Source organism: Phoenix dactylifera, chromosome 1, assembly GCF_051530095.1.
Source record: "Phoenix dactylifera cultivar Ajwa chromosome 1, Ajwa_hap1_PhDact_Kaust_v1.1, whole genome shotgun sequence".
Lineage (NCBI taxonomy): Eukaryota > Viridiplantae > Streptophyta > Magnoliopsida > Arecales > Arecaceae > Phoenix > Phoenix dactylifera.
This window is the reverse complement of record NC_143190.1, coordinates 68,487,569-68,513,493: the sequence shown is the minus strand read 5'-3', so window position 1 is coordinate 68,513,493 and position 25,925 is coordinate 68,487,569. Positions and strand designations below refer to the sequence as shown.

At 49.5% G+C, this 25,925-nt stretch overlaps 1 protein-coding gene across 1 annotated transcript; it reads right to left on the bottom strand.

The window, feature by feature from the left end:
• Nucleotides 1-511: 511 nt before the first annotated feature.
• On the bottom strand, nucleotides 512-25,663 carry LOC103697180 (serine/threonine-protein phosphatase PP2A-1 catalytic subunit). Its single transcript, XM_008778988.6, has 6 exons — nucleotides 25,048-25,663; nucleotides 22,248-22,362; nucleotides 7,696-7,804; nucleotides 7,524-7,601; nucleotides 1,467-1,658; nucleotides 512-1,371 (listed from the first exon to the last, which is right to left on the bottom strand). Exons 1-6 carry the CDS (start codon nucleotides 25,298-25,300, stop codon nucleotides 1,198-1,200), a joined length of 921 nt encoding a protein of 306 aa, XP_008777210.1. The 5' UTR covers nucleotides 25,301-25,663; the 3' UTR covers nucleotides 512-1,197.
• Nucleotides 25,664-25,925: the final 262 nt, after the last annotated feature.

The window sequence follows — 25,925 nt, the reverse complement described above, 5'->3', positions numbered from 1 at the left end:
AGCCAAAAGGCCGGGAAAAAAAATGAGCGGAATGGCATTATAATTCGAAGACGATGCATATGACAAAAAAAAAAAAAAAAGCCGTGAGACCGCGTTGATGGTGGTTGCAATCCTCATCTTATAAATACGCTTGCTCTTGACCAGCTGGCTTCTTTCGGTTCTCCTAATTGGAGTGCACTTCTTTTAATTAAATAGTGCACTTTTATTTTAAAATAACATTATTTATAGAGTTCCTTCCAAAACAAGCATCAACGAGTCCAAGAACTAGAACCGAAGGTTTAAAAATTTAATTAAAAAAAGACTAAAGATAAGAGTAACTCGCTTTACCAGACAAATTATTTCCATTCAGAATTTTATCTTTCTTCTGCCCTTATATTCCCAGCAATTACGAGGAACAATAAAAATAAAACCAAAGAAGAATATCACATGCCGGGAAGCTCTAAAATGAAAAATAGGACTCAAAGCAAAGCCATCCATTAGCATATAAACTAACTGCTGAGAACCCATTCGGTTGAAAATAGTAAAGAGTAAGTCCGAGTAAAATAAAAGTTCTTCAAGTCAAACACATGGAACATCTTTTGGATGATCCAAGTCACCAAGCTACCAAAATACTTTTAACAGATGCATAACTTAACATCCACACCTGAGCTATGCGAACTGAAAATTAATTTCAAGGACCAACTTGGAGAACCCCGGAAAGCATAGAGAAAATTGACAGACCTGCTACTGGTTTCAACCTTCCAGATATTAGCTTTCACTGTAATAAAATATAATAAAGATACAATAAACACAGTGTCTACTAGAAATCTTGGGCTTATAGTTGCTATGGGTATGGGCAGCCATAATGCTTGTGTTTTCTCCTTTCAATGGACAATGTGTGTACAAAGGGAGATATCTTGCTTGCTATCGCTGCTTCCTCGTTCTTCTTGGAATACAACAATAATGCAGGACAATGTGTGTATAAAGCGGTATATCTGGTTTGCCATCGCCGCTTCCTTGTTCTTCTTGGAATACAACAGTAATGCATGGCAAAAGCCTCTGTGATCTCTCTTTACACTAGCAGCAGCAGCAAAAACTCCATGAGAAAGAATCATACGATCTCTCTCCGTCTACCAAAACTCTTTTATAGGACAATTCTACAGAACAAAAACTGCAGCAGACAAGCATCGCTACCAGCTGATGTAAGGGTTATTAAGATCACAAAAAATAGTCAGGAGTCCTGCGAGTAGTATCTGGCTCAATCTGCCGGGGTGCTGGATCAAACTGAAGGAAATTTTGATCCATGTTCTCTCCAATCTCCAATATTGCTGCCATATTACCACATCGGTAACAGTAGTTTGGTGCACTAAATACTGTAACAACATTTTTATCCTGCAGCCAGACCAGAAAAGGCTCAGATAAAGAAGATCCAGTTGACAACAGTTGATGCTAGAAAGATGTTTTCCTTTCCTAGACTAATAAATTACCTGACACCAATTGTAACCTTCCATGACAAGTTGATGGGCTCTGGCAACAAGGCTAAGACCATTTGTGTGATTAAATTGTTGAGCAATGTCCTGTCCAAATGTGTATCCTGCTCCCCTTGGCGATATTCCCCACCCACACCGATCATCCGGATCAGACCATAGAAGATCACACATGGGGCCCTCGTGTGGGACCTAAAGCCCATTCAAATATTTAGACATATTGAAGGAAAATAACAAATACATATAAATCTTCTCATAAGTTAGTGACATGCAAGGCATGCTTAAATAAAAAGGATACAATCCAAATACTAGCATGGCAACAAAAGTACTACAGCCTTTAGTTTTCCTCGAGGGGTAACAAGCCAACAAGTTTCTGTATACACAAATTCAAAAACCATACTCAGAAATTAAACAATAAGTATGGTTCATGAATTCCCCCAGTTAAAGTATGTAAAGAAATAAAATCAAACCTAGTGCTTGAAGCTATACAATTATATGTAACATGCTAAACGATGATTGAACAGTAAAGGGAAAAATATAATCTTGAAAAATTCAAAACTTTCACCTAAAGTTCTCCGCCAAGACAACCATTGAAGAATTGAATCATCATAAGCATTCTATCAATCTAGGATACTGACATCACCAAGGTCGGCGGAACCGTCCTGAACTGCCCGGTTCGGGGCGTCCCGAGTCGTACTGGCTGCAGACTGGGACGGTTCCGGCAACAAAAACAAGACCCACGCCAAAGAAGGAGAAGATGAAGGAAAAAGAGGAAGAGAGAGCGCGGAGGGAGGGAGGAGAGAGAGAGAAAGAGGAAGGTCGCGGTCGGCCAACAGAGGCTAGGGAACCGCCACGCAAAGGGAGCCGCGGCGACTCTCCGGGCTTCGCCTTCTCCACGCGGCGGCTCTTCGGCTCTCCGGCCCTCTGCCGACCTCCCTCTTCTCTCTTTCTTTTCCTCTCTTGTTCTCCCTCTCCCTTGCCTTTTCTACTGCGTCAGCATAGGCCCCGCCTTTCCTCTCTCGTGTTGACTCATTCCGTCGGACAACCGGTATGGTGCCCGGTACCAGTTCCACCGACCCTGGACATCACAAACAATACATTTCACACTACATATGATCAATGAAAAACGTTCTCCCACATTTTCTACACAAAATAGAACAAGGCCACGAGAAATGTAGCAACCAGTTAACAAGACCAGCACTCAATTTCCCAGAGAAGAGCACGCCACTACATAAAATCAGACAGTTTCTGTCCAAATCTCATAAGTTTTCCATCAAATTGTTGCAGATGGATTAACTTGCGGTAATTAACCGTGAAGCAGATTATGACACTACTCCAATTGGACAGCAGGTCAAGGAATTTGGCCAAGCACCAGTCTGCCTACTGATCATGACCAAGTGGATTTGGTAATAATGTATTTTCTGTCTATCAACTGGTTGGTTCATTCACACCTGGTCCATGTTGCCATAAGATAACCCAATTTTTTTACCAAGAAAATTGCAGTGTTTAGACACAAATCCACATGACCAGTCCAGCTTTATGCCTGCACCATAAATGAACAGTGAGCTGGGTAATCAATTAATAGTCCATCAAGTTAGCACCCATGGAGAATTTTGATGTCGCCAGGTGCAAGTTGAAGGAAAGGTCAGAGGGAGATCTTCTGTCTCTTTATGTCTAATACTAGTTTGCCCTCCTGTGCAATCATACGCGAGATCATAAAATAAGAGGGCTTGATCTGTCACCTATGTTTACCTATTAAGAAAGATAATTCCTAGTATCTTAGAAAGAATTTGACTACCTGCAAACTTATTGGGAATTGTATCCTAAATGTCAATCGTCAGCATGTTGATGATTGAATTTTGTAAGTGAATTGACAAATTAATAAAGTGTTATTTGGCATTATTCATCATTTCATTGTACATCTTCAAATGAACTCTTATAATAAAGTCCTTAGGACTTATTTTATGATAAAGAAGGATTTATCTTCAAGTCCTTAAACCTGTTCGTGACCAAATGATATGTTGTTAATAGGACGACAGCATTGTCGAGATTAGGTCGTTGTGAGATATTTACGTTGGTTGTCCTCTTAACCAAGGAGTGTGGAGACACTGATATGTCACACAGGTGAAGTGTAGGAGTACATTTCACTGAACGTGACCAATTTCGGAACGCTCTACTGTCAAGAGATTTTCGAGTGGATATGGATATAAGTATCCCTCAGATCTGAGATCACCACAGTGATTAGCAAGCAACTCACTGTACTTTGATACCGGACTAGCAAAATTTCTAATTCTGGAACGGAAGGTTACTGGGTGCAGTCAAGTACTTGCGAAATCGGTGCGTGAGTCAAGATGGAATTGATCCCTCCTGGAAACAGGAAAAAATGCTTAGTGTTCAATTTAGCAAAACTTTGGCCAGGGTAATTCTTGTGATGAGTCATAAGATTTCTAAAGTTGATCACATAGTGGATGTACTGATTAGAGAGTTGACAAAGCTCTGAGATCATCCTAGAATTAGGAGTCAAAGGAATGAATTATACAGTAACCATAGTCCAATGTTCCAGAATATTTGCTTCGCATATATTCGGCCTATTCGGACGTCGGGTACCATTGCTAGATGGTCACATCGATTAGTGCAGAAAGTCGTTCCTGTACTACCGGCTTAGGTTCGAACCTATGAGGTCACACGCATTGAAGTTTCATGATTAATCAAAATAGCTGATGGATGATTGAGAATCATTCAGGGATAATTTGGCCAATTCGATTAACAAATTATTCTATAAAATAATTAAAGTAATTATTGGAGGATTAATTAGTAATTGGATTACTAATAAACTCAATCTGATTGAGTAAATGGACTAAGGATGAGCCAAATTGAATTGGATTCAATTTTGGGCACAATCAGGGTTTTTGACCTGATTGGAGTCGACTAGAAGCCAAAAGGAGTCGACTCGAGATGGGCGGGGATCGACTCGACCCTGGCTGGGGTCGACTCTCTTAGAGAATCCAGAAGAAGACTTCTTCTGTTTTTCCAGGTGGGATCAACTCGAGTTTTCTTGGGGTCGACTCGAAGAAAGTTGGAGTCGACTCGAGCTCCCAAGGGATCGACTCGCTGGGCGTATCAAGGGAAGAAGTTCTCTGTCGTCTCAATCGGGGTCGACTCGGGTTGATTTTGGAGTCGACTCGAAAGGGAAGGAGTCGACTCGAGGCGACTTGGAGTCGACTCGAGATCGGGAAGGTCAACTCCTTCCGGGAATTCTGGAGCTCGCGGACAGGCTGATCTTGCGAGATTCGATCCAGAAGTTGTTTTTCAATAAAATCTGGTGGGATTTGGATCGTGGAACATGTGGAAAAATGGCTAGGTGATGATAGAAGATCATCACCATCCATTTCGATTCTATCTCACCCGCATGAACCAACTATTGTTTGAATTTTGAATTCAAACAAAGATAAGATCTATCTTGTTGCAACCATCCCCTTCATGCGCCAACAAGATACCAAATTTCCATTTGAATTTCGAATTCAAATGATCAGATGGCATGCCTATAAAAAGAAAGAGTTCCAAGTCACCAAGAGCATGAAATCATTGAATGAAATTCAGCCTTCATCTCGCCCATTCCATTTCCTCTAAGGGCTCGTTTGGTTCGCAGGAAAAGGAGGGGGGAAAGTATGGTCAACGGGAAAGTAATGAAATGCCTCTTGTTTGGTTGGAGTTTTCAAAGGAGAGAGATGGGAAAGTTGTATTCCCATGGGAATATGATTCCCATATTTCATGGGAAAGTCTTTCCCATGAGAAACATGGGAAAGTTACTTTCCCATGAGGTGGGAATCACTCCTTTTTTATTTTTTTCCAAAAAGACCCTTCAACATTAAAGAAGCATTAAAGAGGCATTAAAGAACTAATTTTTATTAAGGGCATAATAGGAATTATACATAACTTTCCTAGGAAAGTGGATGGTCAACCAAACATGAGCACTTTGGAAATTTATCACTTTCCCATGGTTAACCAAACATGCCAAAAATACTTTCCTAGGTATCCTCTTCCTAGGAATATGATTCCCAGGAATCATATTCCTAGGAGGGAAAATACTTCCCGCGAACCAAACGAGCCCTAAGTCTATCTCGCCATTAGTGTTAGGGATCCTGAAAAGAGCTTTTAGATCAGATCTAAGTCCTCTTTAATCCCTATAAACCTTTCCTCCAAGTTCTTCCAAGAAGGTGAATCAAAAGTTGATTGCATCGGGAAGATCCAAGTTCAGCAAAGGACGATCCTGCGCAAGCTAGTACTTCTGTGGGATTGGATCGCTCCAGAAGCTTTGCGTGGATTACTCATAGAGGCCGGACAAATGTGTGGCTACGAAGCTCGAGCATCGGATACATTACTTTCAGATTTCATAAAGGTATGAATCTAGTTCCAAAGTTATATCACTTATAGGTTCCAATCCCCGAGGGTTAAACCTCTTTTGGGGCTCTTCACAAAGTAATCTTCAGAGCCTATTCGATGGGCATTCAAAGATTAGTTGGATGTTAGATTAATTGAGTTTAGAACTTAATAATCTCAATTTCAGATCTGAAATTAATCATGCAATGATTTTAGCATAATCGTTTAAACGATCCCGACATACTGATCATGAATACTTGTAGTGATACTTTGAAATTTGATTTCTTATGCATGCTAGAATTAAAATGTTTAATTCAGTTATTCCGCTGCGATTTTCAAAATTAAAATAACTACGTGTGGCTTGATCCCCCTTGCAAAGGGGTACATAGGCAACCCGAACAGGTACAGCCATTGATTTTGAAAAATTTTAAATTTCAGCATGCTATCACTACTAGCATCATCGATCGCCTTTCAAAACTAACGTTTTTGCAGCCTAATCTAGTGTACAGAATGCAAGTCTGTTGGACTTTAAAACAGAGAATTTTTCCACCCCTTTTTCCTTTTTTGTGGGAAAAATAGAGTTTATCTCTCCTTTGACACAAATAAAAGGAAAAAGAAAAAAAAAGACCAAGTTGCTTAATAATGTGTGTATTTGTATGTATGTACGTATACATATTAGATATTATGATTCAAATTAAACAAACAAAAAAACCTTTTCTTATCTAAACCCTTCACTTATTACCATAGGTTACTTGACAAACAATCATGGCAAGTGAAAACTCCAGGAGACTCCATCATCCTCTCACAACAAGAACCTTGTATGGGCACCCCAATGTATGGTGGACTTACGCTAAAAGAGAGGACTAAAAAACCATAAACTTTATATCTGCATATAATACATAACCATGGGAACTTGTGCATGTCTATCATGTAACTCTAAATGTAAAGTGAAAAGGATCAGAGTAAAGCAATTATTTCTGAAAAAAGGATTGTTGTTAAGAACATTATATAACAGATTAACAAGTATGGTTACACATGGCATAAGTTTGAGACTGTTATGTATGGTTATAGAAGAACATGAATAAGAAGTCGTGTAGAAGTTTAATTATGATATTGTCCATTACCATTTTTAAGTTACAACGATGAACAAGAAAAACATTGAAGCAGTCACCTCGGAAAAATATTTAATTCTTCACATATGTATCTTGACATGGAACAAGCATCCTCAAAGATTTAGATCTACACAACGAATAACAGCCAACTAAGGGCAACACATAGCAACAACTAAGACAATAGAATGCTGAGAAACATTATAGAAATTGGGCATAAGACCGATAGATTGTGTAATAGAGAAAGCATGAGCAGTTCTATATGGAAACTCAATAATGATATTGTTCATTTCTCACATAACAGTAAAAGGAGGGGGAAAATGCAGTCAAAAACAGATTTTTTTTTTTTTTGCATGCATATTTTTTCATGGAGAAAGCATAACAAAAGCATAATATCTTCATGTTACCTTATGAAAGCAATTATTGTGGTATTGATACAAAGGCAGAGCAATTACCCACTAATTGCTATTACTCCAGCTGTTATTGCGTTGGACACAGATTCTAAAAGTTCATTGTTTTGACACCACTAAGAGAATCGATAGAGCAGTAGAACAAAGTACATGCATACCTCCTGTATACGGTCAAGATCACGAATATTATCTAATGTATCCAAGGACGGGGAGAGACCACCATGCAAACAAAATATCTACAGCAATAAATGCCCATATAAGAGATCAAAGATAATTAAATTTAAATATTAAGTAAATTGGGAGAAATAGAAAAGACCAAGCAGCTGAAACCTGATTTTCAATAAGAGCTGTCAGAGGTAGATAATCAAAAAGGTCGGTAAAATACTTCCATACATTGGCATTCCCATATTTTCTCAAGCATTCATCATAAAAGCCATACCTGAAACAAGAACCATAAAGTTCATGAAGAAGAGTCATATTTATAGGAAGATGTTGAGATATAAAGCACATCAAGGCATCTTCATCTGGCAATCAGAAATTTAATGACTGCCACCTTGATAAGCATTAAATTGCAATAGATATTGATACTCAGTGAGATTAAACAAGAGGATATCTGACAGCCGATTACCAGCTCTGTCACACAACAGCCATAGATTACAAGCTCTTTGATTAATTAGAAAAATTTGGACCTTTTGAAAGTCATATGCATCTCTGGACAAGCATTCTAATTGCCATCACATAACAAATGCTATTGTTGCCTTGCTGAAAATACTTATTCTAAATATGCATATATCCGGTTGCATCTACTCATGCATGATTATATGAAACTGGCTTGATATTTAGTCCTTACAATAAGGAGATAATGGTTGCACTAAACAAGAAAGTTTTGTATGATATTTTTTCAGTCCTCAACACGCTAAGTGACTGCTAAAAATCTATCAGAACTTCTTGTAAAAAATCTTGATACACGCATCGGCTGCATAATGAACCACATTTGTAACTGAATATTCATCCTGAATCTTAATAGAAGGTAGCCCTAGAACTCAGAGTTTTTAATGATAAGTGTTACGAGGGAACTAAGCCGCCATGCTCCACATGACCGGCACGCGCGCCCATGAAGACTACGGCTGTCCTTTGATCCAGCAATCCGACCCCGAGTCGGATATCTTCGGCTTCGCGGCCCGACCTCGAGTCGGCTGCCCTTCGATCCAGCAGTCCGGCCCCGAGTCGGACATCTTCGGCTTCGCGGCCCGACCCCGAGTCGGCTGCCCCTTAATCTAGCAATCCGACCCCAAGTCGGATATCCTCAGCACCGCAGCCCGACCCCGGGTCGGCTGCCCCCTGATCCAGCACTCCGACCCCGAGTCGGAGATCTCTTGATAACGACAGGCTGCTTCCCAGAGGCACGCCGAGGCCTCCTGCTCCACTACTCCCTGCAACGGCTGTATCCGATGCTGTTCCACGATCTCCTGTATCAGCCGTACAAAGCGGAACTCCACTACGCCCTGTCATGGCCGTACCCAGCGCTGCTCCACGACGCCCTGTAACGGCCATGTCAGTGGCCACTCCGCCGCGCCCACGATGACAAACCCCCTTCAGAGACCCCCCAGCCAGGTATATATGCGGCTGGGGGGAGAAGGGGGGTAAGCAATATCTTCCAGAGCACTCTCTTGCTTGCGATTATTATCTCTCCTTCTCCTCCAATCTCCTCTGACTTGATCGTCGGAGGGCCCCCACTACCCCAGTGGTGGTGCGAGGCTTGCTCGCAGGTTTCCCGGTGGAAGGTGGAGCGTAACCAACACTAACCAAGACAACTCAGACGGAACCCCGTTCACACCGCTGTGTCAATCGTTCTCGGTTTGGACTACCAGCAACAGTTGGCGCTAAAGGAAGGGCACTGATCTCAGAGCGATCGTAATGGCACGGCGAGGTGGTCGTGGAGCTTCCAATGCCTCCGGTCGCGGGGCCTCTCGCGCCTCCGGCCGGGAGGCCGCTGCGTCTCCAACACATTCTCAGCAACACTCCACCATTCCACCCCCCATTCAGATGGTCGAAGCCGCTCAGTTCGACCAGTTAGCCCAGCAGGTTCGCACCCTCGCGGAGGTAGTGCAGAACCTGCAGGGTGTGATGTCTCGAGCGCCACAGCGGGCCCAGGAGCCGCTGCCCCCCGAGCGCTCACCTGTCTTCCTCAACCCGCGCTCCTTCCTCTCTCATGGGGAGGAGCGCCGGCGCGAGGAAGGATCTCGAGCACGGTCCATTCTGCCAGGACCTTCTCATCGAAGCTGCGCGGGGTACGAGAGGCGGACCCGGGCGCGTTCTCCGACCCCCCAGTCCTCGAGGGGCCCGCACTCCAGTCGGTCCCCCTCGCGCCGCTCCTTGTCTCCCACCCACCGGTCGCGCTCCCTGGACCGGCGGGTGAACGATCTCCACAGACAACTCCAGGTCCTGAAGGGCCACTCCAAAGATCTCTTCGCCGACTTGGAGATCTCCTCCCAACCGGCGCTTGCCTCGAGGATCCTGCGGACCCCAAATCCGCCAGGATTCAAAATGCCGGCGATCGAGCCCTATGACGGGGCGGCGGACCCGCGGGATCACGTGGAGAGTTTCAGGACTCTTATGCTCCTCCATGGAGCATCAGATCCCCTCCTCTGCAAGGCCTTCCCGGCGACCCTCCGTGGCCCAGCCAGGGCGTGGTTCGCCGGCCTGGAGGCTGACTCTATCCAGTCCTTTGACCAGTTCACTCGCCTCTTCATCAGCCATTTCGCCGTCAGTAGCCGGCGGCGATTGGTTTCCGACTCCCTCTTTGATGTCCGGCAAAACGAGGGAGAAAGCCTGCGGGATTACCTTACCCGCTTCAACAAGGCTACATTGGAGGTCCGGAACCTGAGCCAGGAGGTGGCTCTCTCAGCCCTGAAGCGTGGCTTCCGGAAGGGCAGACTCACCTTCTCCCTGGACAAACGCCTGCCGCGGAGCTTCCCGGAGCTGTTGTCTCGGGCGAACCAGTATGCAGACGCCGAGGAGGCAGCCGCCCACCGGAACAAGGAGGCCGCCGAGGCCCCTCTAAAGCTCGGGAAGAAAAGGCGAAAAGAGGCACCCCAGAGGAGGAGCCCGACGCCTCAACATCGGCGCAGAAGCCCGTCACCGGCGAGGAACCACGGCGCCCCACGCCCTCGTTCTCCGCACCGACGCTTCAACCGGTACACCCCACTCCTGGCCCCCCGGGCCCAGATCCTTATGGAGGTCAAGGGGCGGGAGAACCTCCCGGTCCCGAGGCAGATGAAGAAAATCCCTGGGAGGAGGCCCTCTCGAGCGTACTGTGAGTACCACCGAGACCACGGCCACGACACCGAAGACTGCTTCCAGCTTCGGGACGAGATCGAGGCTCTCATCCGCCGAGGGCGTCTCGGTCGATATGTAAACGACCGACGTCCCCCCGCAGACCCGCGCCCGGCCGACCCGGCCCCTCAGGAGCCTCGGGAGCAGAATCGACCCGTCGCGGGCGTGATCCACACCATCACTGGGGGCTGCTCTCGGCCTGTGAGGAATGCAGGGGGCTCGGTGGAAGCATCAGGGGTGGCCGTCGCGAAGAGGCAGCGGGTCGGAAATATAATCACTTTTTGTGATGAGGATGTAAAGGGGGTTCAGACCCCCCATGATGATGCCATGGTGATCTCCCTCACTATGGCGAACTATGATGTAAGGCGTGTTCTTGTAGATAGTGGAAGCTCAGCTGATATTTTGTTTTACGAGGCCTTCCAAAAGATGAGCTTGTCCCGACAAGTGTTGTACAAAACATCCACCCCGCTCATAGGATTCACTGGAGACGCTATCTCGGCCGAAGGTGTCGTTGAGCTGCCTGTGACTGCGGGCGTTGCACCCGCAGAAGCCACGGTGCGGCTCGGGTTCTTGGTCATCCGTGTTCCCTCGGCCTACAACGCTATCCTCGGACGACCCGGACTGAACGCCCTTCGCGCGGTAGTCTGTACATACCATTTGCTAATGCGGTTCCCCACGGCGGCCGGGATTGGAGAGGTCCGAGGTGACCAACCGACCGCACGGCAATGTTTCCTAGCAACTCTCAAAGGGAAGAAGCCCGTGGAGGCCCTAAGCGTCGAGTCCCTTGACGCCAGAGACGAGGTGGCTTTGCGGCACGGGGAGCCGGCCGAGGGTGTGGTCGAAGTTTCCCTTGAGGAGGGTCGCCCGGACCGTACGGTCCGGGTCGGTGCCAGCCTCGACTCGGAAGCTCGGCTCAGGTTAGTGGAATTCCTCCGAGCCAATGCTGATGTATTTGCCTGGTCGGCGGCCGATGTACCTGGGATCGACCCGGAGGTCATTTCTCACGCCCTCAACGTCGACCCAACCCACCGACCAGTAAAGCAGAAGAAGAGACACTGTGCCCCGGATCGGATCCGAGTGGTCGACCAGGAGGTAGACAAGCTCTTGGAGGCAGGATTCATAAGGGAGGTCAGCTACCCCGAATGGCTGGCAAATGTCGTACTTGTCCGGAAGGCGAGCGGGAAGTGGAGGATGTGCGTCGACTACACCGACCTGAACAAGGCGTGCCCCAAGGATAGCTTTCCGCTTCCACGGATAGACCAACTGGTCGACGCGACTTCCGGATATCAGCTGCTGTCTTTCATGGACGCCTTCTCCGGCTACAACCAAATAATGATGGCTCCACAGGACGAGGAGAAAACTGCCTTTATAATAGACCGGGGGCTGTACTGTTACAAGGTAATGCCCTTTGGTCTGAAGAATGCTGGCGCCACTTACCAGCGCCTCGTCAACAAAATCTTCAAAGGGCAAATCGGCCGGAACATGGAGGTGTACGTGGACGATATGCTGGTGAAGAGCCGCCATGCCGACCAGCACATCGCGGATCTGGAGGAGACTTTTGCCACCCTGCGGAAGTTTCGCATGAAGCTGAACCCAGCGAAGTGCGCCTTTGGCGCTTCGGCCGGGAGGTTCCTCGGTTTCATTGTCAACCAGCGGGGGATCGAAGCCAACCCTGACAAAATCAAGGCCATCCAAGATATGTCCCCTCCGACCAAAGTGAAGGAGGTTCAGGAGCTCGCTGGAAGGGTCGCCGCGCTCGGACGATTTGTGGCAAAATCGGCCGAACGCTGCCAACCGTTCTTCAAGGTGTTGAAGCGCCCGAAAGACTTCCTTTGGACGGCCGAATGTCAAATGGCATTCGACCAACTCAAGGAGTACTTGGCGTCTCCTCCCCTGCTGTCCAAGCCGCAAGAGGGGGAGATGCTCTACCTCTATCTGGCGGTCTCCCCAACCGCAGTCAGCGCAGTACTGGTTCGGGAAGAGGCAAAGCTCCAGAAGCCTGTGTACTACATCAGCCGGGTCCTACGGGATGCCGAGACGCGGTATACGAAGGCGGAAAAGATCGCCTTCGCGCTGCTCACCGCGGCCAGGAGGCTTCGCCCCTATTTCCAGGCTCATCCCGTCACCCTCTTGACCGATCAACCACTGCGGCAGATCCTCAGCAATCCTGAGAATGCAGGACGGCTGGTGAAGTGGGCAGTAGAACTTGGTGAGTTCGACATCCGCTACCAGCCCCGACCCGCCATCAAGGCCCAGGTGCTCGCGGACTTCCTCGCTGAGTGCACTGTGCAGGAGGCGGAACCTAGGCCGCCGGAAACACCCAGCCTCGACCTCCCAATCTGGACGCTTCACATTGATGGGTCGTCGAACCCCGAAGGTGGAGGGGCCGGGCTGGTCCTTACCAGTCCCGATGGAGTGATAGCCGAGTATGCCTTGAGGTTCGGATTTCCAGTGACCAACAACGAGGCGGAATACGAGGCCCTAGTCACAGGACTCAAACTCACCAAGGAGCTCGGCATCCGGCGTTTGAAGGTCTTCACCGACTCCCAGCTGGTGGTCGGGCAGGTCCGAGGGGAGTTCGAGGCTCGGAGCCCGACCATGCAGAGCTATGTCTGGAAGGTGCAAGCACTCATTCCCGACCTCGGCAGTGTTGACATTCAGCAGGTCCCAAGAAGCGAAAATGCCAGGGCCGACAGGCTGTCCCGCTTGGTGGGCGCAGACGCGCACAACTTGTCGAGGGCGATCTACCTGGAGACCCTGGATGCCCCGAGCATCGGCGAGGCCGGAGCGGTGATGGCGATTGATCCGGAGCCATCTTGGATGGACCCGCTCGTCGCCTACCTCGCCGAAGGAATCCTCCCAGAGGACGAAGATCAAGCTCGGCGACTCGTCATGAAGTCCGCCCACTACGTACTCTATGAAGGGAGGCTGTATCGGACCTCGTTCACCGCCCCCCTCTTAAGGTGCCTCCGCCCCTCGGAAGCGGCCTACACCCTCAGCGAAGTCCACGAAGGCATCTGCGGATCGCACCTGGGGGCTAGGTCCTTGGCGCATAAGATCATGAGGCAAGGCTATTATTGGCCTACCTTGTTGGAGGACTCAAAGGATCATGTGCGGAAATGTGACGCCTGCCAGCGCCACGCCAACGTCCAGAAAGTCCCTTCTGTCCCCTTGGCGCCAATCACTGCACCCTGGCCCTTCGCCCAGTGGGGAATGGATATCCTCGGACCATTCCCCGTCGCTTCAGCTCAGCGGAAATTTTTGATTGTTGCAATCGACTACTTCACCAAGTGGGTGGAGGCAGAGCCGCTGGCCACTATCACGGAGGTGCAAGTCCGGAAGTTCGTGAAGAAGAACATCATTGTCCGATTTGGGGTACCTCGGGTCCTCATCTCGGATAATGGGCGACAGTTCGACAACAAGCATTTCCGTGACTTCTGCGAGGAGTTCGGGATCGAGCATCGGTTCACATCTGTGTCGCATCCCCAAACCAACGGCGAGGCCGAGGTCACGAATCGGACAATCCTCCAAGGAATCAAAGCGCGAATCGGTCGGACGGGGCAAGCTTGGGTCGAAGAACTCGAGAATGTCCTTTGGGCGTATCGGACCACGCATCGGACCCCTACCGGGGAGACGCCTTTCAGCCTAACCTATGGCACGGAAGCCGTTGTCCCCGTGGAGCTCGGACTCCCCTCACCTCGGGTGGCCGCGCACCGACCCGAGGCCAATTCGGAACAACTCCGAGGGAACCTGGATCTCTTGGAAGAAGCGAGGGAAATGGCGCAGGTTCGGATGGCGATGTATCAGCGGAGGGTGGCCCGATATTACAACTCCAAGGTCCGACCGAAGCTTTTCAGAATCGGAGATCTGGTGCTAAGGCGAGCTAAAGCATCTCGACCTGCGGAAGGTGGGAAGCTGGCGCCAAATTGGGAAGGCCCATATAAGGTTCGCTGGGTAAACCGACCTGGCTCCTACCAGTTGGAGGCCCTAGATGGTCGAGAAATTCTAAGGAGCTGGAATTCCGCTAACCTGCGGATGTATTACCAGTAGAACGACGATAACAGAAAGACAGTTCAAAAATGTATAACGCTTTGCATTTCAATAATTTCTGGTTACAACGGCGTGCTCGTGTGATTACAAGGAATTCCCAGGGGAGAATTAGGGTGTAAAGAAAGTAAAGAAGAGGTGGAGACTCCGAGGAGCTGAAGATCTGGGATCCCGAAACCTCCATCTGAAGCGGTTGCAATCCCGTCGGAAGTGGGTGCTTCCAACCGGAGGCGCCATCGGCGTCTCACGAAAGAGACGAAGAGCCGGCGCGGATGAAAAAGAAGTGGACGAAGGAGAAGTCCACACTGCCTCCAACCGGAGGCGCCATCCACGCCCCACGAAGAGGATGAGGAGCCGCCGCCGACGAAGCTCCCGCTGCCTCCAGAGGAACGCCACCTCCAAGGGATATTCCGGTCCTCCCCAGTGTTAGAGGAGAGAAGGAATACGAGGGGGAAGAGCATATGGAGGCGCGGTCCCGGATCAGGCGCCTGGTGCAGAGCTCAATCGGGAGGCTGAACTTCAAGGAGGGGAGATGTGATCCCGGATGAAACGCCTAGAGCGGAGTTCCGCCGGGGAGACCCTCCTTGCTGATCCCAGATGAAACGGCTAGTTGGCTGAAGTCGCGAGGGGCGCGCCTCCCGTTCCTTCGGCAGGAGTCTCTCAGCCATGCGCCAAAGAGAAGGTCCACGATCCATGGCAACTTGAACAGCTCCGGCTTGGCAGGCTCCATCGCACCTGCACCTATATTTATAGCCAAACTGCGGCCCCCCGGTCGTTCCGATACGGGTGGCTCCAATAAATGCGGGTGCATTGAATCCGGAGCCGATCCGGCTCTCAAGGCGTATCTTCCCGCGATTTCCTAAGCGTCATTCTCCTTAATCACATTTTTTGTGCAGGACACTCCGGGTGCCCTGTACCCCTAGGTCCACGTATCTCCGCCCGCGCCCAGGCCGCATCCGCCTCGAAGAACGCGCGCATCGCGGCCGCTTAACTGACACTCCTCGCAAGCAGCAACTGGCGATCCGATTTCCCAGGTAACGCATCAATTAGCGTTTAATGCCCTTCTGGTGTTCCCCAGGCAACGCTTGAAGAAGAGGAGAAACACGATCGCAGCTGGCCACGGAGAAACCCCGTCGGGCTGCAAGCGACAGGCGCATGGCCAACGAGCGGAATCTCCCGAGGCACGGCCCTCGGATGCCAGGCTAACCCGATGATCATCCCGGGAGCAGACTAGCCTGAAGCCCCGACCGGTCGCCTCGGCTTGCGCCAGCCTTGGCCGACCAACGAGCGGAATCTCCCGAGGCTCGGCCCTCGGATGCCAGGCTAACCCGATGATCATCCCGGGAGCAGACTAGCCTGAAGCCCCGACCGGTCGCCTCGGCTTGCGCCAGCCTTAGCCGACCAACGAGCGGAATCTCCCGAGGCTCGGCCCTCGGATGCCAAGCTAACCCGATGATCATCCCGGGAGCAGACTAGCCTGAAGCCCCGACCGGTCGCCTCGGCTTGCGCCAGCCTTGGCCGACCAACGAGCGGAATCTCCCGAGGCTCGGCCCTCGGATGCCAGGCTAACCCGATGATCATCCCGGGAGCAGACTAGCCTGAAGCCCCGACCGGTCGCCTCGGCTTGCGCCAGCCTTGGCCGACCAACGAGCGGAATCTCCCGAGGCTCGGCCCTCGGATGCCAGGCTAACCCGATGACCATCCCGGGAGCAGACTAGCCTGAAGTCCCGACCGGTCGCCTCGGCTTGCGCCAGCCTTGGCCGACCAACGAGCGGAATCTCCCGAGGCTCGGCCCTCGGATGCCAGGCTAACCCGATGACCATCCCGGAAGCAGACTAGCCTGAAGCCCCGACCGGTCGCCTCGGCTTGCGCCAGCTTTGGCCGACCAACGAGCGGAATTTCCTGAGGCCTAACCCTCGGATGCCTGGCTTAGTACCGGAAGAATTTCCTGAGGCCTAACCCTCGGATGCCTGGCTTAGCGCCGGAAGAATTTCCTGAGGCCTAACCCTCGGATGCCTGGCTTAGCGCCGGAAGAATTTCCTGAGGCCTAACCCTCGGATGCCTGGCTTAGCGCCGGAAGAATTTCCTGAGGCCTAACCCTCGGATGCCTGGCTTAGTACCGGAAGAATTTCCTGAGGCCTAACCCTCGGATGCCTGGCTTAGCGCCGGAAGAATTTCCTGAGGCCTAACCCTCGGATGCCTGGCTTAGCGCCGGAAGAATTTCCTGAGGCCTAACCCTCGGATGCCTGGCTTAGCGCCGGAAGAATTTCCTGAGGCCTAACCCTCGGATGCCTGGCTTAGCGCCGGAAGAATTTCCTGAGGCCTAACCCTCGGATGCCTGGCTTAGCGCCGGAAGAATTTCCTGAGGCCTAACCCTCGGATGCCTGGCTTAGTACCGGAAGAATTTTCTGAGGCCTAACCCTCGGATGCCTGGCTTAGCGCCGGAAGAATTTCCTGAGGCCTAACCCTCGGATGCCTGGCTTAATGCCGGAAGAATTTCCTGAGGCCTAACCCTCGGATGCCTGGCTTAGTGCCGGAAGAATTTCCTGAGGCCTAACCCTCGGATACCTGGCTTAGCGCCGGAAGAATTTCCTGAGGCCTAACCCTCGGATGCCTGGCTTAGCGCCGGAAGAATTTCCTGAGGCCTAACCCTCGGATGCCTGGCTTAGGGCCGGAAGAACTTCGAGAGTCAGGAGTCGGCAAGACGCCGCCAAGAGTTAAAAAGAAAAAAAAGAGGAGGACGAAAGCGAGATGAAGAAACATTCGACTTGTATTAATTTTCATTGTTTCAGGGCCAAGGCCCATACAATTTGGCAAAATGCCGACATACAAAAAAAGAGGACAACGAAAGGTACAAGAGGTCAGCTTGGAGGAACCCCCGGGTCGGGAGTGTCGGGCTCGTCCGCAGGGGGTAGGGAGGCGGTAGGAGAATCAGCAGGCGATGGCGCCGGAGAGGAGTCGAGAAGGGAAATCCCACTCAGGTCAACTTCGGGGTACTTAGCCGACACCCTTGCCAGGCCCTCCTCGAAGCCTAAGATGAAGGATTCGGACCCCGCGTCCGACGCGTCACGGACGAACTCGTCAGACTGACGATAGGCCCGTACCGCCTCCGACATATCACGGGTGAACTCGGCGGACTGACGTTAAGCCTGTACCGCCTGGCGCCCGATCTCCGCACTCTTCTCGGCCAGCGCCGCCTCTGCTCGCTCCGTAATCTGAGCCTTAGCCTCCAAGACCTTCGCCACAATCCGGTCTTCAGCCTCGGAGGAGACCCTCAGCAGATTAGCCTGAGCCTCCTTACGCTCCGCCTCGGCAGCAGTGCGAGCGGCCTCAGCTTCCTCCAGGCGCGAACGGAGCTCTTGGTCGTTCGCGCGGGACCTCTCCAAGGCTGACTCCAATTCGCCCAGTTTGGCTTCAAGAGACCGGGTTCGGTTGCGGGCGCTGTCGGCAGACCGCTGAGCCTTCTCCCACCTCTCTCGATAGTCCGCGACCTTTCGGGACTGCTTTTCAGCTCGTTCCTCCGCCTTCTTAACCCTGCTTTCGAGGCCCGAGGCGGCTTTGAGTTGCTCCCGAGCTTCCAACAGTTGCTTCTCGAGGGCGGCGAAGCCGAGTGCCCGCTCTTCGGCCTCCCGGAGCCTCGCCTCGAGGTCCCCGGTCGTCCTGCCCGCCACGGCCTGGCCTCCCTCTTCCACTGCTTTCAGTCGGTCCTCGGCCTTCGCCAGAAGCCCCGCCTGTTCCTTGTAGCACTCCTCTAGACGGATCATGTACTGGGCGAGCTAAGAGATAGGAAAAGTGAGGGCGTCAGGCGGAGAACAACAGAGCTAATAAATGGTGAAAAGCGGCCAGAAGAACACTCACCGACATGAGACAGACACAGCTGGCAGCCCCGACGTCAGAGACCCCCAACTCCCGGACCCGCCGACGGTCCTTCTCCAGCAGCACTATTTCGATGAGGTTTCGGGCGCCATCGGTAGTGAAGGCCGACCCCGATTTCTCCCCGGAGCCGGATGGTGGTTCTGCAGCCTTACCCTTATCCATCGCCTGGGAAAGAGTCCTGCTGATTGTGCTCGGGGCGGGGGTCACTCCAGGAATTGATAGGGCCCCGCTCGGCCGGGGCCTCGGCGCGTCCCTCCTCGGATCATCAGGAGCCGGCTGAGTCGAAGGCCGGACCGGGGACCGATCACGCCCGACCCGTCCGTCTCGAGCGGGCTCGGATGATACCTCCGGAATAGCGGCAGTCTCACCACCGGAGGGCTGATACAGCGTCAGCTGCCGGTCCGTGCCCACGGCGTCTCCCTGATCGGTGGGCCCGGACTCGTCGGTCGGCGTCGGAGGCACCTCCTTGCGGGACTTCTTCGCCGGCGGGGCCCCGCTCGGAGGAGCTCGTTTCCTCCTCCGGACCGCTTCCAGTAGGGACGACCTACCAACAGCCGGTCCCTTGTCCGACCGCATGACGTCGTCAATCTCTGCAACAAGAACGAGATGGTCGAGGGCTGAGAAACCGAAGGAAAGAACGAGACGAAAGAGGAGAAAAGAGTCAAAAAAGAAATGGTGGCGGGCTCACGGTCGGTGGGGACCGAGCTCAGACCGACATTCACCAAGGTATCCTCGGAAATAAGGCGGGCCACCGGGGGGAGCTGGCCCTCGGCAACCAACCCCTTCAAGGCGGCCAAGCCATCGGATTCCTCCCTCGACAGTCTCGATAGGCCGATCGGGGACTTCATCGGCGTCTCCCAGGTCGCCCTGATTTCCCAAGAGGGATCTACATCGATGAAGAAGAAACGCTCCTTCCAGCCGTGAATGGAGGAAGGAACCTCTTTGACGAGGCCGCACCCTCGCCGCGCCGCAAAGCACCACCACCCTTTGTCCTGGGGGTGGCCACTCAGGCTGTAGAACTCCCAAAAAACATTCAGAGTGGCGGGAATCTCGTGCATGCGGCAGAGAACCTGGAAGACCGTCAGGGCACGCCACGAGTTCGGCACCAGTTGCGTCGGCGCAACTCTTAAACCCCGGAGTACCTGCACGACTAAGTCCGAAGGGGGAAAGCGGAACCCGGCCTGGAGAATGCCCTCATTGATGGCGATCTTCCCTGGAGGAGGATGGGACATCCTCTCCTCAGGCCCCGGGAGCGTAACGTTGCAGGCCTCGGGAAGGTGGTACCGAGCCACGAGTTTGTCTAAGTCCTCGGCGACCAGCTCCGACTTAATGCGGTCTGCTCTCACTTCGCCCATTCCTAATGGCCAATAAACCTACGGTCAGGACGGGGACAAGAAGGGGGGAAAGACCGGAACGACTGGGGTACACTAGTACAAAAGGAGAAAGTACGAAGAGCTCTAAGTAGAAGAATGGGGTAACTCACCGGAAGAGAAGGAAGAACGGCTCCGAGAGCGTCAAAGGAGAAGCAAGCGAACAGTCCGACGGCAACAACGGCAGCGCAAAGGGGAAACTCGAAAATGTCTGTAAAGAGGAAGACGGACGGGGGAGGGCCCCCGGTTAAATAGGCGGAAAGGCGGGTGATGCCTCGATGACGCCAGAGGACGCCTGGCTGCCGAAGGGTCGCTCGCGCCCCAAAGGCAAATCGACACCATTAAGGAAGGATGTCCGCCGAAATCCTCAGACTGCCAGGTCAGCAACAACCGCCATACGCCATAAAGAAGGCAGGGAGCTCGAAGCGCGCGCGCCTCTCCGAGGGATGGCGGCAATCTCGAAGCATCACTCCCTTCACCCGTTCCCCTTCTGGTTCCAGGCTCGGAAGTGGGGGGCTACTGTTACGGGGGAACTAAGCCGCCATGCTCCACGTGACCGGCACGCGCGCCCATGAAGACTACGGCTGTCCTTTGATCCAGCAATCCGACCCCGAGTCGGATATCTTCGGCTTCGCGGCCCGACCTCGAGTCGGCTGCCCTTCGATCCAGCAGTCCGGCCCCGAGTCGGACATCTTCGGCTTCGCGGCCCGACCCCGAGTCGGCTGCCCCTTAATCTAGCAATCCGACCCCAAGTCGGATATCCTCAGCACCGCAGCCCGACCCCGGGTCGGCTGCCCCCTGATCCAGCACTCCGACCCCGAGTCGGAGATCTCTTGATAACGACAGGCTGCTTCCCAGAGGCACGCCGAGGCCTCCTGCTCCACTACTCCCTGCAACGGCTGTATCCGATGCTGTTCCACGATCTCCTGTATCAGCCGTACAAAGCGGAACTCCACTACGCCCTGTCATGGCCGTATCCAGCGCTGCTCCACGACGCCCTGTAACGGCCATGTCAGTGGCCACTCCGCCGCGCCCACGATGACAAACCCCCCTCAGAGACCCCCCAGCCAGGTATATATGCGGCTGGGGGGAGAAGGGGGGGTAAGCAATATCTTCCAGAGCACTCTCTTGCTTGCGATTATTATCTCTCCTTCTCCTCCAATCTCCTCTGACTTGATCGTCGGAGGGCCCCCACTACCCCAGTGGTGGTGCGAGGCTTGCTCGCAGGTTTCCCGGTGGAAGGTGGAGCGTAACCAACACTAACCAAGACAACTCAGACGGAACCCCGTTCACACCGCTGTGTCAATCGTTCTCGGTTTGGACTACCAGCAACAATAAGCCATAAATTCCTTAACTTGCTTAACATGGCATTTATGTCAGAATAATCAGGCTCTACAAAGGATCTTTAAAAAATGCCACATTCACATCTAATTTCACTGATGTGGGAAGCAAATAAGCGTTTTGTGTGGTTTTAAAGACCTTATTGCCTTTGAGGAAAAGAGATAAAAAAAACTAAGAATGCTTTTGAATAAAGGAAATCTTTAAAGAGTGATCTGCATTCTAGAGAAGGGTTATGAAATGAAAACACCATTGTTATTCTGTACAGCCAGTGATAGGATCAGGACTTATTGGATAGATTTATAAGATAGTGACCAGGGTGCAGAGCAAATAAGCAGATATCACTACAAAAGCCCATCATGGCCAAAAATATCCATTAGTCATTATTTCAAAGAACATTTTGATAACTTCTCATTCCACCATGTGCCACATATATAGAAAAGACATTCTCGAAATTTTTTTAAATTTTCTAAAGCTAATGAAATGATCACTTTTGATAGCATTAATTGGGAGTTTTGAGTCAAAAATGATTTCTGCAACCAATGGTTGGATCAGAACCCTACTGGATAGATTGTATAAGAATACATAACAGAGGTACCACAGCAAATAAGCACATACCATCAGAATCTTCTCGTGGTTCAAAATATTTATGTGAATCTTCTATGGCAGGCTCCCACTCCATCAGATATGGAAAAGGCTCTCTCAAAAGCTTTTTAAGTCAACAATTGCTTGAATAGTGGTCAGGACTAGGGATCAATACACACAGGGGTCATCCATCACAAAAATAACTCAACATTTATATTCTTTTGGCACTTACTGATTTTGTTACCTCTAGCTTTTTTCTATAATTTTATTGAAACCAACAAATACATAGCTATGTAAACATGAGGGACTCTTAGAATACAAAGCACTTACACTTGAGTTATTTGTCTGCTCTCGTGGTTTCCTCTAAGTATTGTAATTCTGTCTCTATAACGAACTTTCAGGGCCACTAAGAGTGTGACCGTCTCAACAGAATAATAACCACGATCTGCATTACAAAATAAACAATCAGTGTTAGGAAAAGGGTAAAATTTACATTTGAAATAGTTCCAAAAGGATTCACCAAGCCTCAATCTGATAATGCAATTTAAACAAAGTAGATACATGGACAACCAAATTATCTGCAGATCACATTGCATTGAAAAGAAACATCAGGAACTGGTACGACATAGCCTTTCATAAAGAGAATAAGAGTAGACCCGATGATTCAAAATGTGATATTTCTACCTACAGTGTAGCCCAGCTGATATTTCTTTCGACCATTTTTAGTTATAGAAGTTAACACATAATTATCATTTTTAGTTATAACTAGATCCAGAACCAAAAGGACATTGTAACTATTTGGATTAGACAATCAAATACTTCAATCATTCCGATTGAAGTTGACACCCATTAGAAGGAAACATGATGACCTTTTCTGCATTCTTTCTCCCTAGTTCCATCCAGAGAACTTCCACTCCTTGGCCTATTGATACAAATCCAAGCCCCTTGCTTAACCATGTTTGATGTATTTTCACTGCACATGTCTATACCATCTTATTCTGCTAATCAGCCCTTCACTCTCCACTGGTGCAATTTATTCACTTCCCTCCCTTGATATACTTGCAACTAGCCTCACCTTTATTAGTTTTGCAACATCTTCACCTTCATATCACACATACACCGTACTCGTGCCAGCTTACATATCCTTTATTGCCCAGTACCTTGAATCAAACAACATTGGAAGCCTTACTAGTAAACTTGGGTTACAAAGACAAGTGTCATCCAAATAAGACTTAATGATAATATAGCCTTATTGTTACACATCTCCATTTCATGCACCTTACTCTATAGAACTCTGATGTGCTTCTCCCAGAAGATAACAAGAAACATCCCACTAGGTGATCTCTTGGCTATCAATTTTGACTAACCTCTCAAAATCATTACAATTTCTAACATTTGGCACTTCTTAGATGAATCCCTTTCCTTGAAATCAGTAGGATATTGTTTTTGTGACCCTACTTAAGTTAATTGGGGGAAAAGGTAGCATCCTTAAACTTCTGCTCTATTTCCATATCTCTTTTAAGCAACATGGACATTTTGCTTAAGTCACAAAGCCTATTTCCAATACAGACCCTATTTGATCTTTGACTTATAATCCAAAGCAACAATGAAAATTATCCAAGTCTTTTAGCTACCACATAATGCTCATCTGTAATGTAAAAGTGTATGTTGCTGGTCCCAACAGAAAATCCACATCTGAGGAAGTAAAATTCCAATTTCCATATGATCAAACTCACAAGAGAACTACTAGGGAGCCTTACATTAAAAATTCTCCAGATGAATCTGAGCATTAATGAATCACAGAGTTTACCCAAGTTCATCATGTCTTCTAGAAAGATATTCAAGATAACCACTCCTTGTCATGCACCCAACATTGAAGAAATATGGCCAAGCCATGGTACCCAACAAGTTCATACCCAGTAGAAATTTATGTACTAAGAAGTCTTAGCAGGATTTGGTATACAATTATCCGCTCCATTATCCATCAGGATAAACATAAAAATGCTCTAAATATAAATCTTGTCTAAATCAAAAGAGGTTACTGAAATCAGGCTTCAATATGTTATTGCCCGAAGTCAACAGCTCTGCAAAATTTCTTTTGAGATAATATTGTCGACAGCCTGATGAGCTGAAAGCAAGGTTCAAATATTGGACCACACAAAATCAGTAGCTTTGCATTTTAACAGGCTCCCAATAATATAGAGATTAAAATGTCAGTTGTGAGTGAATATGCTAAATATGAAGACCATAAAGCATTCGAATAGTTGGTGACCAATGATGAACGAGTAAAGAAATTCTGTAACAAGGCAAAGTTTTTTAACACAGCATTTACTCATTGTGAACATTTTTGGCAACTAAGTTGGGAAAAGAGATATAAGATTAAATACAAATGCGAAGTGGATGTACTAGTGAGAACATAAAATATTTTTCAGAAGATAGATTTTGACCAGTAAGCTACCATAATATGCATTTCCCAGCTTGATAACCAAGCATATGAGGTGCAACTTTTTTGCTTCAAACTTTAAAAAATTTTGACCTTTACTCACCGCCTTATTGGAAACTTATAATACCAGTTTTCTTGTGAAACTTCAGCAGCCATATTAAAGGACACCATGCCAAAAGATTAACAGAAAAGGGGGTAGCTAGGACCTTTTGTCAAGAGTAATATTTGCATCAGGAAAATGCTATCAAGAAACATTCTTTTCTTGATCTAATATTCTTGATCATCAATAGCCTGAAGATTCAACTGAGAATCAGCTTAAAAGCAATCAAATACACCAAAAACAATTCTAGAACTTATGGCCTCCAAATATTCCGCTGAAAATAACCTTTGTGCAGGAATTTGATTTCTGCCCTTAGCGATAACAATGAAAGTAAATGGTCCGATGACAGAATCAAACCAATACAGAGGAAAAATATTGATTATGAAAGGAATCAAAAACGAATCGAATAGAAAACACAGATCAGCTCCAATCTCAGTCAAAGTACAGCCAAGCGATTCGGTTAAACTAGAGTGCATCAAAATCGCACAAAAAGGCAGCAAAATCGTAAAAAGAGTACAATTCGAAGCCAAGAAACCCTAAAGAAGCAAATATTAGTTCTTTTTCAAACCTTTGCCCAAGAAACTGACCTACGTAGTCCCCCATGAAGAGGTAATTGGTGTCGGGCGCGTCCCCTCCGATCCGGAACAGCTCGATGAGATCGTAGAACTGGCCGTGAATATCACCGCACACTGTGACGGGGCACTTCACGGGCTGGACATTCCATTCCTCCATGAGGATCGCTCTCGCCTGCTCACAGAGGGCCTTCACCTCCGCCTCCGGCAAGAACTTGCATTCCCTCAGGTGCTCGATCTGGCGGTCCAGATCCGCGTGCGACGGCATCTCCACCCCCACTCACCTTTGTTCACGCACGCAAGATCCGCAGCGGAGGCCGATCGCAAGGACGGAATCGGCCGGAGATGGGTCGGAGCAGCGCGGCAGCGTGCCGGAGAGGCGGGGTTACTCGGATCGAAACATCTCGGCGCGGGATCGGTGGGGAATTAGGGGTTAGGGTTAGGGTTAGGGTTGGGAGAGAGAAGGGGGGATCGGGAGGGGAAGAAGAATGGGAGGAGGAACCGAGAGCTGGTCCCGGGTTTCGTTTGCTCGTTCCTCCCGGTGTCCGTTTTCTCTCCTTTTTAATTTGGACGGGGTCAGCTTCGCCTCAGGTTGGCAGCTGGGAAATTTTTAATAAAAGAACTTTGGACTAGGGGTGGCAAAATATGACCGACCCGCCAACCCGACCCGTATTCGACCCGCCATAAACAGATTTGGGTTTGGCCTAAACAGGTTCGGGTCGTAAACAGGTCGACCCGTTTAACCTGTTTATTAATTGGGTCGGATACGGGTTTTAGATGTCTGACCCGTTTAACCCGTTTAACTGTTGGGCAGGTTAAACAGGTCTAAACAGGTTAAACGGGTTCAACAGGTTAAACGGGTTAAACAGGTTAAACAGGTCTAAACAGGTTAA